We start from the raw sequence: 19787 nt of genomic DNA on the forward strand, positions 1-19787 counted from the left end.
GGCGATCCCTTCTGGCTCTTCCACACCCAGACCACGGATGCCACCCCGAAAAGCAGCAGAAGCCACCGCTGCCGGCGCATCATCGGTGCCGTCAACTGGCAGCCGCCCGTCGCGATTTCGCCTTTCCCCGGACATTTCCGTCGACAAAAACGCCGCTTTGTTCGTTCGCTTCTTTGTCCCCTTTTCTGTGGTCGGAGCCCGTTGAATGGCCGCATCCGCTGCCATGCGGTAACCTAAAGGAAATGCTGACGAGCCACGTGCAGACCACAAGGAGCGCTGACGTCCTGCTAAACGCGTCGCATTGTTGACGTCCTGTTGGTGACTGGCTTCTTTTATTTCGGCAGCCACCCGCCACCTCTCGCTGGTATCGAAGCCATTACTGCTGTCATGTATACAAGGAGTTTGAATTTTTTTTTTTAAGTTTTGTATTTGCGATTGTTGTACTAAAGACCGAAGCAACCCCTAAATAACTCAGGGTGTCAAAAAAAAAGTAAGCTGCATTTTTTTTATAAAACACAAGAATAAGGGGTATACTCACGTCATGTACAGTCACAATCTTAAATGAAGCACGGGAAAATTTTTAATGAGGAAAAAATTTAAAACGTAATAGCACGATCGGGCAACGAGTTGTGTGAACCAAAGATATATAACAGAGATGTAATGTTCCATCGAGACAAATACACGAAATCAATGCCAGAACATGTATACTAGCACGTCGAGAAACCCCAAATATGTGGAGTAGGCTTAATGTTTGTACCCGTTTAGTGTAATTGTGACAATATGTTTGTTTAAAAGTAAAACCATTATTATTTTGTGACATAGTCGACTAAGGACTGTGAGTGATTAACATTCTTTTATAAAAAAAAAGATGGCCAGGCCATGCTGAAAAATCAGTAGCTTTGGTGTTTAGTCAGACGAGAGGGCCGACACTTCCCGGACGCGGTTCTGTCTCAGCCATCTAAAAGGGGGAGAAGTTGCGTATGTCAGCGCACGGCAGCTCGGAGCGCAAGCTCGCGCTGCAGCAGGGATCCTAGCACTATTCCCAATCCTGCCAAATGTTGCTTCTGCATGTTTCGATTTGTGGATGAGCATCCCACTGGCGCGTGATCGTTAAAGATCCCGGGTTAGCTGTGGTACAGCGCTGGCTAAATCTCTTCTCTATGACGGATATACCGGAGCCAGATTGGGGCTGACTAACTTCCCGCTGTCCTAACACACGGAGCATAATTCAGTTATGCAACAATTTTCCAGTGGTCAAGCTGTCCAGAGTCCAGAGAGTGGCCAAGCGTTGGATCTTGGCGCTGCTTGCAACCTTGTTTGGCAAAGTCAGTAATAAAACAAGAAATAGACAGTTGACAGTACTGCAGTTCTAATTTTGTTTATTATGATAACATAGATTTTAGTAACCGCTGCAAGTTTGTGTTCTGTCGATGAAATTTATCTTTAACATGCCCGGGTTTGGGGAAGACTGAAGGCACCGATTTCGTGTGCCACACCAGAACCTGAAAAGGAGAGCATTTCGGCTTAGTGCATTGACGTCACTATCCGATGTTATGTATGATTATGCTTGGAAATACGTGTAAATCTATATAGTACTTTATTCGAGCTCTTCACTGGAGCCTACGAACAGACACGAGGAACAAGGACACAATAACTACACGAACAGTGCACACGCGTCCACTAGCTTTCAAACATTCGTTTCTCGTTCGAGCATTGTCCCCTGTCACGGAACCTTCGAGTCAGGCACGCGTGACAGCTTTCCGGAATTCATTGGCCCTTCGAGACATCCCTAAATTACAAACGGTCGTTTTTTTTTTCTTTATTTTTATTACCTCGCAGGTGTTAACAAATCACGTTCGTTGAGCCTAATATAGGTTGCGGCTATAATGGATACATTTTGCTAGTTCGTGGTGTTCGGTTTGTCGGCGCTGGAACTATTTATTCTTCTAGAGCAATTAAAGTGGGACAAATAGGTTTGCTCGAATAAGCGGGAAGTGATGTGACTGACGCTTCGGAATACCACCAATCTGCAGTGCGTCTGGATGTGGGTGGTGTTGTTGTGTAACGGAGCATAACCGGCTGATACGTTAATCACCCGACGGAAGGTTGAGCTGTATTGTTTTGCGAGGAAGGGATCGACAATCCTCCGTTGTCTCGAAGTGCAGAGAGAATCTCCCGGGAATTTAAAGTTGTGGAAATGGCCAAATATATACTGTCCAAACATATTTCCATATCTTAAACGAAGCGGCCGTTAGTCGTGCTGTCCACGTACACTAACAGTTGTAGAATACATGTATATTTTTAATGAGCAAAGTTTACAATGCAGAGGCCACCTATTGTGCCCAGGAGACTGATCAGCCGTGGTCACATTGTTCATACGTCGTACAAACGACAGTCCGCAGACACTGCGTGAGAGTGTTACTTTCTTCTGTAGCGGTCACTTTGGTCATACAAAAACTGCCTGCATACCTATTCCAAGCATGTATGAAGCAATGGCATGCTTGTAAGATGCATGAGGCCTGTCCTCAGGTACTTATGGCACCATGGCTACAGCGGAACACCTTGCCTTTTGTGCGGTGTATCGAGCGGTGTGACTGGGGTTTTAGAGCTCGGCGATTTCGGTCACCGCAGAGATTTCACACTATCTACCCCGTGTCCCATATAGCGGCCAGGCTCTTTAAACCGACCGCAAAAAACGGTTTCTTAACCTATCGCGTTCTGATTTTGTACTGCGTTGGCCACGGGTGGTACATTTTTTCTATAAAATTTGCAAAGAGCGAAATTACCTGAGGAAAAATAAAAAAAGAAAAAGGCTTAACTCCTATGGAAAACGGAGCGAATCCACCGGTCTTCAAACCATAGGGCGCCCTATGGTTTGAAGACCGGTGGCTTCGCTAAATTTCTATAGGAGTTAAGACTTTTTTTTTTTTTTACTCTTTCCTAAGGTAAGTTTCCTCTTTGAAAATTTTATAGAAAAAATGCACCACTTGTGGCCAACGCTGTACAAAATTGGAACGCGATGGGTTAAGAAACCGGTTTTTTCGGTCCATTTAAAGGGCCTGGCCGCTATTTGGGACACGCGGCATATAGGGCTTTCATTTCTGCCGAGGCGTTGGATACAAGACCAGGTTGACCGCTGGAGCCGGATTCGGCTGTCATCACACTGAAGCACCCTCTTACTACGTCGACGTAATCCCTACGACTGCACCGACGAGCTCTGCATGCTGAGGGCTAGACGCATAGAACCAGTCCGTTTCTATTCTTTAAATTACACGGCGACAAGGTAGCACGGATACGAGCGTCGCGTGGGAGTTGAGGTACTACCTGCGCCGCACGTATGTCAGTATGATTGGTATGATCGTGTACACAGGGCGCATTGAAGTTGAAAGCTATTTTCGTTTCCTAGATCTTAATAAGTAGTTTGCTGTTAAAGGAATCCGCTCAAAAACACGCTGCCACCCCCCCCCCCCCCCGCCCCCCTTTGACGCGGAAACGGCATTATATATATATATATATATATATATATATATATATATATAGGAAGTTTTCTTCCATATTACTCTGCATCCATTGAACAGTGATGAATGATCATTTAAACTCCGGTTATATGCTATGCGTAGTATATAATAGGCTTGATGTACTAATGTATGTTTATGCTTCAGAGGTACTTGGCGAGTATATTTTGAGATAGGAAGCATCTAAAAAAATCCAGTGCGTCTGCTTTCCAGTAAAGCACCTGGGGAGTACAATCCCTGCAATCTAGGGAGCAAGCTCGGCGAATAACGAGACTGAAAACGTCATGCTTAGTGTCACTGCTAAGACCCCTCTTGTGTTCAGGTCTAAACATACTTTCATTCCCGTCCTCTCCCGAAATTCCTCCGTGGATTGTTGAGATTTTTGCTTAGGACTTTGCGGGAAAGTAGACACACTGCCGTAGTATACATTTCGCGTCTGATTACTCTCCCTGCACGCTAATAAATACGAAGAACGATATTTTAAATATGCCGCTTATCTTGAAGATAATGGTATTTCCTTCGGTTTCATTTCCCTCATCATCCCGTGCCCAAAGCGGACGGCAGTCACACCGGGACCTGCCTGAGTGCAGTTCCGCGCCAGCGGTTCCAGCTGGGCGGTAGTGACGTTGAGGCTCTCGAGGAAGCGAGTTTCCTGCATCCCGAGCACGTAGGGCATGTCCGGCTGGCCGTCCAGCACCAGCCGCAGGTTGACCGCGAAGCCCGCCATGTCGACAGGGAAGGTCCGTCCCGAGTCGAACGAGTCGTGGAAGCCCACCACGCGTCCTGCCACCACCACGGGGCTGCTCACGCCGAACCGGCCCACCAGTCCTACGGGGAGCACGCCCACCTTCCGGACCCACCGGATCTGCACGGAGAGAGCCCGGAACGGACGCTGCCTGCCAAAGCGCATGGAGGCTGCGGAACGAACTGAAGGACCTCTGTGCCGTTCTCACTCTGTCAATGCAATGCCACTTAGAAGGCGAGGCCTTCGCATGACGTCATCGCTAGTGGATCCCCGACGACGCCGAAGCTGGACCAGAGTCCCCGCAAGGCGGCACACGCGTCCGCCTTGGCGTCGCGCTCGTTGTGAGACGGATGCACGTCTCATAGGCGGCACGCTGCGTCGAACCACTAGTCATGACGTTTGGGAGGAGGCCTTGTCTTCTATGTGGCATTGAAGTCACTGGATGGCCGCTGAGAAAGCGCAAAGCTCCCCCGTATGGTCGCCATTCTGGCTCGGAGAACGGGCAGCTTTTCCTTGACCTCTCCATTCTTGGTGAGCCGATCTTAATTCGCTCGTGACGGATAGCTTTATACAGATACGTTTCTTGTAATACTTCACTTTTGACACGCAAGGAGCCGCATGCGGCTCGCGAACCGCAGCTTGGCCACCTCTGGCTCTGGTATAACATCACTGGCATAACTTGCAGCACTTCCCGAGCTCTAAAGGCTGGTTCAGACATTTGCGACTGCTAACGGCTGTTATACCTCGTGTGGTATACAGGTTGGAAAGAACTTTATTTTTCAATTTTGTTTTGACTCTCTCCACTTAGACTTCTGCTTACGACCGGAGAGACTAAAAGCCGGGTTTAAACTTTTAAGGCGAAAGCCTTACTTGTCCCATTACGCGAAAAAGCTGCGGTGTTGTGCCCGAACGATGGTCACACCAAAACGTCATCAGGCACGCGCCTCAGAAGTAAAACACAAAGAAAAGAAAAGCAGCGCAGATGCTTCGTCGCGGAAGCCATCGTGAAGCCGGCGGGGTTCGCCGCACCTGCGCAGTGGGGGAGTGCGATGTCACCTACGGAGCGCCGTGTGAAAAAGGAAAATGTGGCGCGTTGCTTGTAAGAACGCCCAGCGGGTAGGAATGCATTTCGCCTTCCTACACGTAAGCAATATTAAGCGTCTCTGCTGAATTTTCTTTTTACTACTTCTGACTAGCTGCGCTGTGCGCAGACGGTCGCAAGCAGTCACAAAAGGCTTAACCTGTTTTTAAGACGCAAAACGACGTTCGTCGGCCACTATGTCGCGCCGAGAAGCGCCTGAACCACTGTACAGTGGTTCAGGCGTTTCAGAAGCTGGACTGTAAACGTGTGTTTACAGTCCAGCGCGAGCGCGGTCCAGCGCGCCTTCATTTTGCGCATGCGCGTCCCCGTGGTAACCGTGTCGTCTCGTGTAGAGGATTTCCGTTTCCTGGTCTGTACCAATCACGCGCTCGGTCGGTGTGGTCCGTCCGTGTCGTGTGGTCATGAATTCGAAGCAGCGATTTGGGGCAATGGTTAGCAGTTCGAAAAGATGAAAATGAAGGGGATAACGAGTGCAAACCAACTTTTATTTTCTCCAAAATATCACGCAAATGTCGACGAAAAAAAAATCGCAATATCGCGTCCGTCGAAGATGGCCGCTTGGCAGGATAGCCGGTGTCGTGTCAAGCGACAGGTGAATCCGCCGGGATACTTCGATGAAAACGATGCACTCGATATTCCACAGAGACATCTTTCTGAGAGATGGTCAGCGAGCTATCTTCATAGCTACACTTCCACATGACCCGAGACTGACACCGGTTACAGAAGACAGGATAAAGACACGATGGCTAAATTACGCAATGTATACGTTCCGAATTATAGCGGTGCTTATACAAACAATAAAGGGTCGATTTAGTCTCCTCTTTTCATCGCCCATCGCTACTAGCGTTTACAAGCTGCCCAGTTGAAACTTTCTGGTCGGCTAAATAGTTCGGACGTTTCACTGGGTCCGCCGTTCCCGTACATTCAATGGCGCTTGTTGTTTCGATCGGGAGCGACTGCCGTGGCGTACGACTAGCACATTAGGTCATCCTTAATTATTTCTAGTTAACTCTACACAGGCAACTAGCCAGGATTTTGTTTCGGGGGGGGGGGCACCATGATAGAATGCTGTATGAGGGGGAGGGGGGAGGGGAGGACCCGTGCAAAATGGAAGATTTCGGGGGGGGGGGGGGGAGGGGGAGGGGCCGGATTCCATGGTCCTCCCCCCTGGCTGCGTGCCTGACTCTACCTTTGGCGCGTCATCGAGCTTTCAGCTTTTGCCGGTAAAACATGCATGTGCGTCCGGTTCGTAGCTTCTCAGGGGGTAGTGAATTCTCGGAGCAGTCCACGTCCCGCACACACTCGTCCAGTCGTATGCACACCAACACGGGAACATGTGAACAACAGCACACGACACGCGGCAAGAACGGCACGTTCAGATCGCAGAAATGAGCGTCTCACACACTCCGACTGGTCCCGACATCCAGCTTCCCAAATGGGGCGCTCACGTGAGGGCTTCTGAGAAAGCCACCCTCGTTGGTTTGCGCTCGTCGACGACGCGAATAGAGCGTGCTCTATTCCGTCGTCATCCACGCCGACGCGCCCTGAGCGCTACGCCGCCTTGCGCATTACATAGACACCCGTTCGCAGCCAGCGTCGGCCAACGCGATCGGGGGCTCGTCGACTCTCCTGGGATCTCTTACGACGAGATAACACAATGGCGCCACATATCGGATAGCCGTGGAGCACTTAAAATTTCCCTATATCCCCCCCCCCCTTTTTTTTCGCCTGAATTTTTTTTGGAAATGTTATAAATTACAATATTTTATATATAGTACGTACATTTTATCTCGCAAATATTGCAAAACCTTCGCTCTAGTGAAATGCAGTTCCAGGGTCACCTCCTAGATGCCAGCGTGCCAGTCTGTTCTCTCGCCGCAAGCGATGAGAACTCGGTCGTAAGCGATGGCGACTATATGATAACCAGCCTTCAGTCTTTCCGGTCGTGAGTGGTCGCAGGTGTGTGAGCCATCCTTTAAAGCCCCCCGATAAGCATACCAGGTCACCTCGTCGAAGAGCCGGAAGTCGTAGGTGTTGTCGTCGTCGGCGAAGTAAAGCACCCCCGGGAGCGAGGCGTTCTGGCGCAGCCACTGCAGCGCTCTGCGGCGGCCCGCGGCGCCTCGTCCGGAAGAAGGCTTGCGGTGCTCTTTGGGACAGGGGCCCAGCAAGTGCACGCTCGGCAGGCCGGACCCCGCGACGATCGAGGCCACCTGAGAAGACCCAGAGACCCGCCACACTCTCTCGACCGCCGTCACACATGGTCATATATACACCGCCCAAAGGAAACGAGGCTATGCCAACACGTATACAAACTACATCACCAAGTTAGGAAAAATTGAAAGAAAACGCCCGCTTTTATCTTAGAAATTACACCGTAACAAAGAGGTTTCTTGGCCAATGGCTATACTCTGTTCACGCTGAGACTCCAGCCAAAGCTACAAGCGCGAGCTTCTGGCTTTGAGGCGTGCATGTTCTGCGGAAGAACGCTTCAGAGCAGAGACCTCAAGCTCTCGTGCTTGTGGCATTGGCTGAAGTCTCAGCTTAAAGGTTGGTTCACATGGGGGCATTAATTTCATTAGCGGCCATAGCTGTGTGCGCGAATGCTGAGCGCGTGCTGACGGCGAGCTTCCACAGTTCTTTTGCAACGTGCATTCCGCACCATCAAGAGTGCCGGTCTTAGCAGACTATTGATGTGAGCTCGTTCTGAGCATGCGCTCTAAACAGCACCCACAAATATGGCGTCCAGTGAATACTCCCTATACGTTACGTTACGACCGCTTACGTCCCGAGTCATCGGGACATCCGTGCTTCGAATGAAGCGTGGCGACCGGCTCAAGGAGTAGCTTTGCACGCGACATGCGAAGCACGAATGCCCCGATGACTCCTCGCGCAACGTAAGAAATCGCAAGGAAACGCCCGTGTGCACCGACCTTAAGGGTGAACGGAGTATAGTGCCAGTAAGCTCGTGAAAAGTGAAGAACATTCCAGCTGAATATCGTTGCACCGCCTATTTAAGGTGAGAATGCAGCCAATGCCACAAGCACGGGAGCACCAGGTCGCTACTTTGAAACGTCCTTCCGCAGAACGAGCACTCGTGCTAGAAATTTCACGGCTCAAAGCCAGGATCACAGGCTAGCTTGCGCTTGTAGCTTCGTCTGTAATCTCAGCTTCAAAATAAACAAAATAAACCGATGTTAAAAAAATAATAATGATGCCAAAGTTGTTGTCGCTACGCTGATTCTGGACGAAATGCGTTTGCATTTAGCGCAGGGGTTCCGAACCGGAGAAAAACGGGGATTCTAACCTCGCAACGGTCCGCACTGTTGTGTTCGGTGAGCCAGAATAGGGCTGGGTGCCCTACTCCGGACACTTGGCGAAAAGGTCGGTGAGAAATCCGGCGGTATTCGACAGCCAATCACAGCCGCGGGATTTCTCACTGACTTTTTAGCCAAGTGTCCAGATTATAAGCCCCTTATTGCCATGGCGTCGGCGGTTTCGGATGCAGGCACCCACAGCTTCCTCCCTCTCCTGCTCCGCGACGCGTCATTGGAAGCGTGCCAGAACGCCGGAAGACGCTTTCCCTCTTGTAAGAAGGAAAGTGGACGTAACGAGCGAACAAACGAAGCGAATGAGCATGGCGCCGCGGCCACACTAAACCAGTCCAATCCAAACCAGACCACGACCGTCCAAACGAAAAACGGCTGCATGCACCGAAGCAATATAAAGCATAAAGAAAAAAGATGAATTAGGCACAAAGATGGATGTTGACGATGTTGGTCGTGCGGGACTCTGAAAATGGCGACAACAGGAAGCGAGGTAAGGGGAGAGGGTGTACGCATGCGCAGAAGCTTACAAGAAAAAGATTCATTGGCAATTGTTACGATTCGAAAGTACGACTTCCCAGAAGTTTAGATAGGGTGTTAGAAAGCTCAGATGGTTTATCTCTGTCGCGGACTATCTTCACATTTCTGGAGGACGGAAAAGCGTTTCCCGCGATTTCAGATTAAGCTTAAGATAACTGGCAGAAATGTGTCGTCACTCCTTAGCGTCTTATATGGTGCATCCATGGAGGTAGGGAGCTTCTGGAAGTGACACCGGGCACCCGAGGGTGACCGAAACAGCTGTGGTTTTGGTCATCGTTGGGGTCCGGGCGTGCCCCTCCACACTTCTGGCTTCACCTCTGGTGTTACCATGTCGCCTCCAGGAGCTTTCAACCTCCGTGGTTGGATTCAGTCAAAACGGAGCACCGACCAGCTCGGAGCGCCTGGTGGCGTCCTCGACGACGACCCAGAAGACGTTGGTGGAGAGCATGAGACTCTGCGAGACCCGGAGCAGGTCCGGTGCCTGTGTGGGGCGCCGGTACGTGGGTGTGACCACGTACACCGTCGGCGGAGCCTCCAACGGCGTCTCGGAGACTTTGAAGGACCAGGGGCGACCACCAGGCTGCAGGCAGGCCAGGACGCGCAGCGTGGACCTTCCTGCGCCGATGTTTGTTCTGCAGCCGCGCCTGACGGGCCCTCCCGATCCCACTCCCCGCGCGCGCATGCAGGGCCACATGTTGTACCGACCTCAGCTTTTAAGTTTTCTGGTTAGAAAATTGTTCGATGTTGTGTCGTTGAATGCCAAAACCACATCATTAAAGATTTTCGTTCTTTGAATAACCTCTCAAGAAAAGCAAAAAACAAACAAACAGAAAAATAACTGTCAAAATATTTATTCGACTAAAATCAAGTGGATGCCCACAGCAGGCTCCCGACTTCGAGAAGTATAGGAATTCTTGCATTGACTTGAAACGCTCATTTATATAATAGAGCTGTCTTTGAAGTCGGGAGTATACGCGGGTACGTTTCTAAATAATTGTTAGTAGCTTCGATTTCGTGACACAAGCCCTTGACCTATAGTTGCTTGCCCATGAAGTTATGACGCTGATCCTGCCTATTGTCAAGGCCATAATGCTACTATTTGCAGCGGGAGACAGGGAAGGCCTATGATAGACATTGCGCAGCTAATTTTTCCTGCCTTTCTTTCCAAACCATGAAGGGAATACATCTTTTATGACTTCCAATATATGTAGTTTTACGTATGAAAAAGCGTGTTTGGTGATTATTGTCTCTGGGTAATTTTTATGTACTGATACGATGGTGGATGATGCAGGATCTCAGCATTGTTATGACTAATCAACTGAATTTAAATATATTATTTCAAAACGAGTCAGCTTACTATTCGCGGATAGTCGTCTAACGCTGAGTCGCTCGAAGGTTATTTAGTAACGTCCCGGCTTCCTCCAAGTTGTTCAGTTAACGATAGTGCTGTCTCATTTATGAACGATCTCGGTTAAGCCTCGCGGTAGACGAGCACGGGTCGATCGTCCCACATCTTGCGTATCGCCTCCAGCAAGCCATCTCATTTAACAAATTGAGGTATGATAAAAAAATAACATAAAGCCGTTTAATAAAAGAAAAAAGAAGTTTCGTAAAACTAACATCTCAGACGAATGGTTTTAGCTCGTTTTACATTCTAACTTACAATTGTCTTAGAAAACACGGGTACACTCCAGAGGATATCTTGTGATCCGATGGTATTCTCTACGCTCGCTAATTCAAAAATTCTATCGAAAGTTCGTCAGCTACGAATAAGAAGTTTTTGTCGTCGTCCTTCTCTGGAAAACAAGAGAAATTAACTAAAACTGAAAATAAATGAAAAAGAAATGTTTAAAAAAAAACACGTCTTTTGCGCATTGGAACGCAGGGGGACCCACGCCAATCAACAGACAGCAAAGAGAACGCGCAGAGAACATGCGACGACGAAGCAGCTAAGAGCGCACCGCCATCGGCCGAGATGGGAGGGAAACGAGGGTACGTGGACGCATCTGGAGGGTGAGCAAACGCACGGAGTGCGCAAAGAGCAGACGAACTTGCAGGCCGTATTGAAATTTGGGCGACGTACCCAGCGCACGCGACGCGTATGAACGGGCTGCTGTCGCCGTGCGTACAGAGGAATAAATCTATATTAAATTCTTCCTCAATTAATTCGACTACTCGGATATTTGCCGATGACTGTGTTGTATAAAAAAAATTACTGGCCCAACAGATCATTACATTCTTCAAAACGACCTTGACACCATAAGCTGCAGGTGCACCCAATGACAGATGAAAAATGCGAAACCCCGAAAAATGCGAACAAATGACCGTCACCCCCAATTTGATCAAATCATCTAGCGAATATTCATTACTCTCACAACAATTAGAAATTGTCTCATTGTACAAATATCTGGGTGTCCGTATTTCTTAAACATTATCGTGGAATCAGCGCATCGACAACCTAATCTCCAGCTCAGCGAGATCATTGTCTTTCTTGAGGCGGAACCTCTTTCTGGCCCCTGCTGCGACAAAATTTCTCGCCTAAAAAACACCAATTCGACCCAAACTTGAATACGCAAGCGTTGTGTGTTTTTCGATTATTAATATTAGAATCGAAGTGAATCTTAAATAGCCTACATTCGATCGAATATTCGAAACAACCGAATATTCACACAAGCATGTACCGGGTGTTTGTGAGAGATCCGAACCCGAATTTTCGCACCGCAAAAATAAACGGAGCTCCAACTCCGTCAAAACGTAGCCCCAGCCATTCGAGCAAAAGGCCAAAGTTTCAGCACCAACCGTTATCTTATTCAAAAGTTATAAACGATTTTCTCAAAATTTCAATGGAAAAATGGCGGCCAACGGAGTTCTCAAATACATGGAGCTCTATGGCGCTTAAAACCAAAAACGGGTGAAAATGGGCCCCATTTTTCCATTGAAAATTTCACAATATCACTTATAACTTCTGAATGAGATAAGGGTTGGTGGTGAAACTTTGGCATCCTGCTCGAACGGCTGGGGCTACGTTCTGACGGAGTTTGAGCTCTCCGCGACGTCTAGTTTATTTTTGCGGTGCGAAAAGCCGGGCTCGGATTTCTCACAAACTCCCGGTATATTGTCATTAAGCCCATTATATATTTCTCCTCGAATTGACTAGATATGTAAACTTCTTAAATACCGACCCCATAATAACCCCCTCGTGTTCTTTTTTTTCTTTTTTGCAGAATGGTTTTGCCAGATCGGTGTTGCAACCAACTTAGATATCAGAGCGTATCAAGAAATGGGCGTGCTTTTGTTTAATGAGTAGTCTAGAATTATATTTGCAGAACGACATATCCGTATTCTTTTTAATAATTTTACCATAAAATAAGAACCCGGGCAGGTTGAAAATGTTCTCAAATCTACAATAGAAACTTATGCCAGATTCCTTCGTCGTACTTTACGAAACATTTGCTTGCATGAACATATCGAGCTGAAGGACAAAATAAACTGCCGCTGGTTGATGATGATAACACTCTATCCTACGATAATCTACGAGTCGATATGTTCCAGACCGAGATGGGAAAAGAGCGCTCTTTGCAGCACCCTCCTCTTGCGTCGATGCCGTGAAAGGTGTCCGTCTTGCAATAACGGAGCCAATAGGGAGTTTTCGTAGATCGTTTTCGCCGTCCCGCAACGCCCTCCGCAACCCGCTACGATACCCGAAATTCTACAGTCAAGGCTGTCGGCGCGCAGGCACAGTAGCAACTTCTTCGTTGCGGAAGGCTTAGCGGAGGAGGAAACACGGTTTACTAAAAGTTTTAGTAGACCGTGTTTCCCCCTCCGCTACGAAGAAACCGCCATTGCGCCTGCGTGCCGATGGCCTTGGCTGTAGAGTTTCGGGTAGCGGGGGGGGGGGGGGCTTAGCGGAGGGGGAAACACGGTCTACTAAAACTCGCTAATAATATCTTGAAGTAATAGGGAGTTTTCCCAGATCGTTTCCACTGTCCCGCAACACTCTCCACAACCTGCTACGATACCCGGAACTCTACAGTCAAGGCCACGGGGCGCGCAGCGCATTAGCGGTTTCTTTGTTGCGGAGGGCTTAGCGGAGGGGGAAACGCGGTCTACGAAAACTCCCTATTAAAGGGATACTTTAACGAAATTTGAAATATTCCCGTCGTGTTCAAAAATAGGTTGAATATGATCCACAATATCCGTAAATGACAATCGCAAGTTTGTATTTTGATCCTGGTGGCTGTATTTTTCGTTATAAACGGCCCACTCTGGCAAGCGCTCGAAGAAGGCCCAGCTTAGAGCACGTGACATCCAACGCAATCGTGACGTAGGTCGTCTCAAGACGAGCAAAGCTACGGCGAGGCTGACGTCGATAGGATGGCCTAGTCGTTCCAGCCACCGAAGCGGCTGCTTTTGTACGAATTTTGAGTGACGGGTTAATCTTCTATAATCTTCTAGGGGGACAATAGCCACTTCTGCGACACACAAAAGGAATTCTCGGGAAGAGGGGAGTTCCTCCTTCCCCCCTTCTCTTGTCGTGGCCGGAGACGAGACAACCTCCGTCACTAGCTGTCAAGGTTCCTAGACGAGCATTACAAACGAGGTGTTAGCGACATCCACCAGGTGCTCTTTGCTAATCGTTTAATTCGTTTTAAAATTCCTTTTCGAGACTTTTTAACAAGATATTGGTATGTTCCATTTGATACTGCTCTTTTGAACACATATAGACGAAAAAATGAGCGCCGAAATTTCGTTGTAGTATCCCTTTAACACAGTAAGTCACGACATGTCTCAAAATAGTAAACTATCCACCTACCTCGCAGCACAACGAGCAAGCAAATAGCGGACACGGCTCCTACCCTGAGAAATGTGGACCACCGGCGCACCAGGGCTCGGACCTGCATGATCTGCACCGAGTTAAAAGATGTTTGTGTGAGGGAAGAATATGCAAGCCATATTCTTTTAAGAAAGAAAATCATGAAGATGTTTGAACCCTTGATCAGAACTTTGGAGGTACTTCGCGAGTTTCGGGCGTGAGTTACCGGTAAAAAAGAGAAAAACTAGCGAAAGCATTTCTAGGAACAGTGAGCTGATCGGGGAGTTTATGATGAGCCGCCGAGTCACAGATCTATATTTATATCGCACATGAACGCATACGCAACAAAATTGTAAATAAAGGGTAACGGCTTTGAAACATTCTTCCGTAGAACGAGCGCTTGCGCTATATAAGGACCTGCATCGAGTTAAAAGAGGTTTGTGTAAGGGAAGAATATGCAAGCCATATTCTTTTAATAAAGAAAATGTTGAAGATGTTTGAACCCTTGATCAGAACTTTGGAGGTACTTCGCGAGTTTCGGGCGTAAGTTACCGGCAAAACAAGAGAGAGAGAGAGAAAAAAGCGAGCGAAAACATTTCTAGGAACAGTGAGCTGAACGGGGAGTTTATGATGAGCAGCCGAGTTACAGATCTATATTTATATCGCACACGAACGCATACGCAACAAAAATGTAAATAAAGGGTAACGGCTTTGAAACATCCTTCCGTAGAACGAGCGCTTGCGCTATATAAGGACCTGCATCGAGTTAAAAGAGGTTTGTGTAAGGGAAGAATATGCAAGCCGTATTCTTTTAATAAAGAAAATGTTGAAGATGTTTGAACCCTTGATCAGAACTTTGGAGGTACTTCGCGAGTTTCGGGCGTAAGTTACCGGCAAAACAAGAGAGAGAGAGATAGAAAAAAAAGCGAGCGAAGACATTTCTAGGAACAGTGAGCTGAACGGGGAGTTTATGATGAGCCGCCGAGTCACAGATCTATATTTATATCGCACACGAACGCATACGCAACAAAAATGTAAATAAAGGGTAACGGCTTTGAAACATTCTTCCGTAGAACGAGCGCTTGCGCTATATAAGGACCTGCATCGAGTTAAAAGAGGTTTGTGTAAGGGAAGAATATGCAAGCCCTATTCTTTTAATAAAGAAAATGTTGAAGATGTTTGAACCCTTGATCAGAACTTTGGAGGTACTTCGCGAGTTTCGGGCGTAAGTTACCGGCAAAACAAGAGAGAGAGAGAGAGAGAAAAAAAAGCGAGCGAAAACATTTCTAGGAACAGTGAGCTGAACGGGGAGTTTATGATGAGCCGCCGAGTCACAGATCTATATTTATATCGCACACGAACGCATACGCAACAAAAATGTAAATAAAGGGTAACGGCTTTGAAACATTCTTCCGTAGAACGAGCGCTTGCGCTATATAAGGACCTGCATCGAGTTAAAAGAGGTTTGTGTAAGGGAAGAATATGCAAGCCATATTCTTTTAATAAAGAAAATGTTGAAGATGTTTGAACCCTTGATCAGAACTTTGGAGGTACTTCGCGAGTTTCGGGCGTAAGTTACCGGCAAAACAAGAGAGAGAGAGAGAGAGAAAAAAAAGCGAGCGAAAACATTTCTAGGAACAGTGAGCTGAACGGGGAGTTTATGATGAGCCGCCGAGTCACAGATCTATATTTATATCGCACACGAACGCATACGCAACAAAAATGTAAATAAAGGGTAACGGCTTTGAAACATTCTTCCGTAGAACGAGCGCTTGCGCTATATAAGGACCTGCATCGAGTTAAAAGAGGTTTGTGTAAGGGAAGAATATGCAAGCCATATTCTTTTCATAAAGATATTGTTGAAGATGTTTGAACCCTTGATCAGAACTTTGGAGGTACTTCGCGAGTTTCGGGCGTAAGTTACCGGCAAAACAAGAGAGAGAGAAAGAGAGAGAGAAAAAAGCGAGCGAAAACATTTCTAGGAACAGTGAGCTGAACGGGGAGTTTATGATGAGCCGCCGAGTCACAGATCTATATTTATATCGCACACGAACGCATACGCAACAAAAATGTAAATAAAGGGTAACGGCTTTGAAACATTCTTCCGTAGAACGAGCGCTTGCGCTATATAAGGACCTGCATCGAGTTAAAAGAGGTTTGTGTAAGGGAAGAATATGCAAGCCATATTCTTTTAATAAAGAAAATGTTGAAGATGTTTGAACCCTTGATCAGAACTTTGGAGGTACTTCGCGAGTTTCGGGCGTAAGTTACCGGCAAAACAAGAGAGAGAGAAAAAAAAGCGAGCGAAAACATTTCTAGGAACAGTGAGCTGAACGGGGAGTTTATGATGAGCCGCCGAGTCACAGATCTATATTTATATCGCACACGAACGCATACGCAACAAAAATGTAAATAAAGGGTAACGGCTTTGAAACATTCTTCCGTAGAACGAGCGCTTGCGCTATATAAGGACCTGCATCGAGTTAAAAGAGGTTTGTGTAAGGGAAGAATATGCAAGCCATATTCTTATAATAAAGAAAATGTTGAAGATGTTTGAACCCTTGATCAGAACTTTGGAGGTACTTCGCGAGTTTCGGGCGTAAGTTACCGGCAAAACAAGAGAGAGAGAGAAAAAAAAAGCGAGCGAAAACATTTCTAGGAACAGTGAGCTGAACGGGGAGTTTATGATAAGCCGCCGAGTTACAGATCTATATTTATATCGCACACGAACGCATACGCAACAAAAATGTAAATAAAGGGTAACGGCTTTGAAACATTCTTCCGTAGAACGAGCGCTTGCGCTATATAAGGACCTGCATCGAGTTAAAAGAGGTTTGTGTAAGGGAAGAATATGCAAGCCATATTCTTTTAATAAAGAAAATGTTGAAGATGTTTGAACCCTTGATCAGAACTTTGGAGGTACTTCGCGAGTTTCGGGCGTAAGTTACCGGCAAAACAAGAGAGAGAGAGAGAAAAATGAAAGCCGCTTACAACTCCCTGTAACGCCGAATTAGAGCGCAGCTCTTGAGGAGGAGGAGGGAAGGGCACTGGGGGGGGGGTTAAACTAACCAGGGGGGGGTCACGTTACCTTGGGGGTCACGTGACCCCCAATGCCGATGATGTCATCACTGACGTCACTGATGACGTCATCAGTGACGATGACGATGCGGGTACCGATGACGTCATTAGTGACGTCACTGATGACTTCACCAGTGATGATGACGATGACGATGCGAATGTCGGTGACGTCATCAGTGACGTCGCTGATGACGTCTTCAGTGATGATGACGATGACGATGCGGATGCCGGTGACGACATCAGTGACGTCACTGATGACGTCATCAGTGATGATGACGATGACAATGCGGATGTCGGTGACGTCATCAGTGATGATGACGATGTGAATGCCGGTGACGTCATCAGTGATGATGACGATGACAATGTGGATGCCGGTGACGTCATCAGTGATGATGACGATGACGATGCGGATGCCGGTGACGTCATCAGTGATGATGACGATGACGATGTGGATGCCGGTGACGTCATCAGTGATGATGACGATGACGATGTGGATGCCGGTGACGTCATCAGTGATGATGACGATGACGATGCGGATGCCGGTGACGTCATCAGTGATGACGATGACGATGTGGATGCCGGTGACGTCATCAGTGATGATGACGATGACGATGTGGATGCCGGTGACGTCATCAGTGATGATGACGATGACGATGTGGATGCCGGTGACGTCATCAGTGACGATGACGTCATCGGGGGGTCACGCGACATCGGCGGGGGTCACGTGACCTCGAGGAGGGGGCCACGTGACCTCAGGGGAGTCACGTGACTTCGGGGGGTCACGTGACCCCCCACGAGGTCACGTGACCTTGGTGGGGGGCTCGCGCGGTGCATTATGGGACATTTCCCATGATGCACCGCGCGGTTACGCCGACGCCGACGGCGACGGCGACGGCGACGGCGACGCCGACGCCGACGCCGACGGCGACGCCGCTCAAGCCGGAAACGGGCCCCTAAGAGCTGCGCTCTAAAAAAATGAAAGCCGTTTACAACTCCCTGTAACGCCGAATTAGAGCGCAGCTCTTGAGGAGGAGGAGGGAAGGGTACTGGGGGGGGGGTCAAGTGACCTCGGGGGGCGGGGGGTCACGTGACCTTGGGGGTCACGTGACCTTGTGGGAGTCACGTGACCTTGGGGCGTCACGTGACGTCGGGGGGTCACGTGACGATACCGATGACGTCATCAGTAGCGTCACTGATGACGCCATCAGTGATGATGATGACGATGCGGATGCCGGTGACGTCATTAGTGACGTCACTGATGACGTCATCAGTGACGATGACGATGCGGATGCCGGTGACGTCATCAGTGACGTCACTGATGACGTCATCAGTGGCTATGACGTCAACGGGGGTCACGTGACCTCGGGGGGTATCCCCAGGTCACGTGACCCCAGGAGGGGTCACTTGACCTGGGTAACCATCGTGACCCTCGTGAGGGTAACCCTAGTAACCCTTGTGAGGGCAACTCTCGTGACCCTCGTGAGGGTAACTCTCATGACCCTCGTGAGGGTAACTCTCGTGACCCTCGTGAGGTTAACTCTCGTAACCCTCGTGACCCTCGTGAGGGTAACCCTCGTGAAGGCTACCCTCACGAGGGTTACTAACCCTCGTAACCCGCGTGAGGGTTACGAGGGTAAGTAACCCTCGTGAGGGTCACGAGGGTTATGAGAGTTACCCTCACGAGGGTAACCTAACCCTCGTAACCCTTTTGAGGGTTACGAGGGTTAGTAACCCTCGTGAAGGTTACCCTCACGAGGGTTACTAACCCTCGTAACCCTCAAAAGGGTTACCTTCACGAGGGTTACCCTCACGAGGGTTACTAACCCTCGTAACCCTCGTGAGGGTTACAAGGGTAAGTAACCCTCGTGAGGGTAACCCTTGTGAAGGTAACCCTTCTGAGGGTAAAAACCCTCGTAACCCTCGTGAGGGTTACGAGGGTAAGTAACCCTCGTAACCCTCACGAGGGTTACGAGGGTTGCGGTTACGCCGACGCCGACGCCGACGCCGACGCCGACGGCGACGCCGCTCAAGCCGGGAACGGGCCCCTAAGAGCTGCGCTCTAAAAGAAAAGCGAGCGAAAACATTTCTAGGAACAGTGAGCTGAACGGGGAGTTTATGATGAGCCGCCGAGTTACAGATCTATATTTATATCGCACACGAACGCATACGCAACAAAAATGTAAATAAAGGGTAACGGCTTTGAAACATTCTTCCGTAGAACGAGTGCTTGCGCTATATAAGGACCTGCATCGAGTTAAAAGAGGTTTGTGTAAGGGAAGAATATGCAAGCCATATTCTTTTAATAAAGAAAATGTTGAAGATGTTTGAACCCTTGATCAGAACTTTGGAGGTACTTCGCGAGTTTCGGGCGTAAGTTACCGGCAAAACGAGAGAGAGAGAGAAAAAAAAAAGCGAGCGAAAACATTTCTAGGAACAGTGAGCTGAACGGGGAGTTTATGATGAGCCGCCGAGTTACAGATCTATATTTATATCGCACAGGAACGCATACGCAACAAAAATGTAAATAAAGGGTAACGGCTTTGAAACATTCTTCCGTAGAACGAGCGCTTGCGCTATATAAGGACCTGCATCGAGTTAAAAGAGGTTTGTGTAAGGGAAGAATATGCAAGCCATATTCTTTTAATAAAGAAAATGTTGAAGATGTTTGAAC

The 19787-nt window shown here is 48.3% G+C and overlaps 1 protein-coding gene across 1 annotated transcript in view; it reads right to left on the bottom strand.

Annotated features, from left to right (window-relative positions):
• Nucleotides 1-1382: 1382 nt before the first annotated feature.
• Nucleotides 1383-19787, bottom strand: part of LOC8052920 (galactosylgalactosylxylosylprotein 3-beta-glucuronosyltransferase 2) — a 30638-nt gene continuing 12233 nt past the window's right edge. The window contains exons 2-6 of the mRNA XM_042288453.1: nucleotides 14039-14129; nucleotides 9614-9840; nucleotides 7369-7572; nucleotides 4096-4380; nucleotides 1383-1502 (exon numbers count right to left, since the gene is read on the bottom strand). Of these exons, the coding sequence (XP_042144387.1) occupies nucleotides 1383-1502; nucleotides 4096-4380; nucleotides 7369-7572; nucleotides 9614-9840; nucleotides 14039-14126 (924 nt within the window). The 5' untranslated portion in view covers nucleotides 14127-14129. The remainder of the gene's footprint in view (nucleotides 1503-4095; nucleotides 4381-7368; nucleotides 7573-9613; nucleotides 9841-14038; nucleotides 14130-19787) is intronic.

Source organism: Ixodes scapularis, unplaced genomic scaffold (genome assembly GCF_016920785.2).
Source record: "Ixodes scapularis isolate PalLabHiFi unplaced genomic scaffold, ASM1692078v2 ptg005017l_1__unscaffolded, whole genome shotgun sequence".
Classification (NCBI taxonomy): Eukaryota; Metazoa; Arthropoda; class Arachnida; order Ixodida; family Ixodidae; genus Ixodes; species Ixodes scapularis.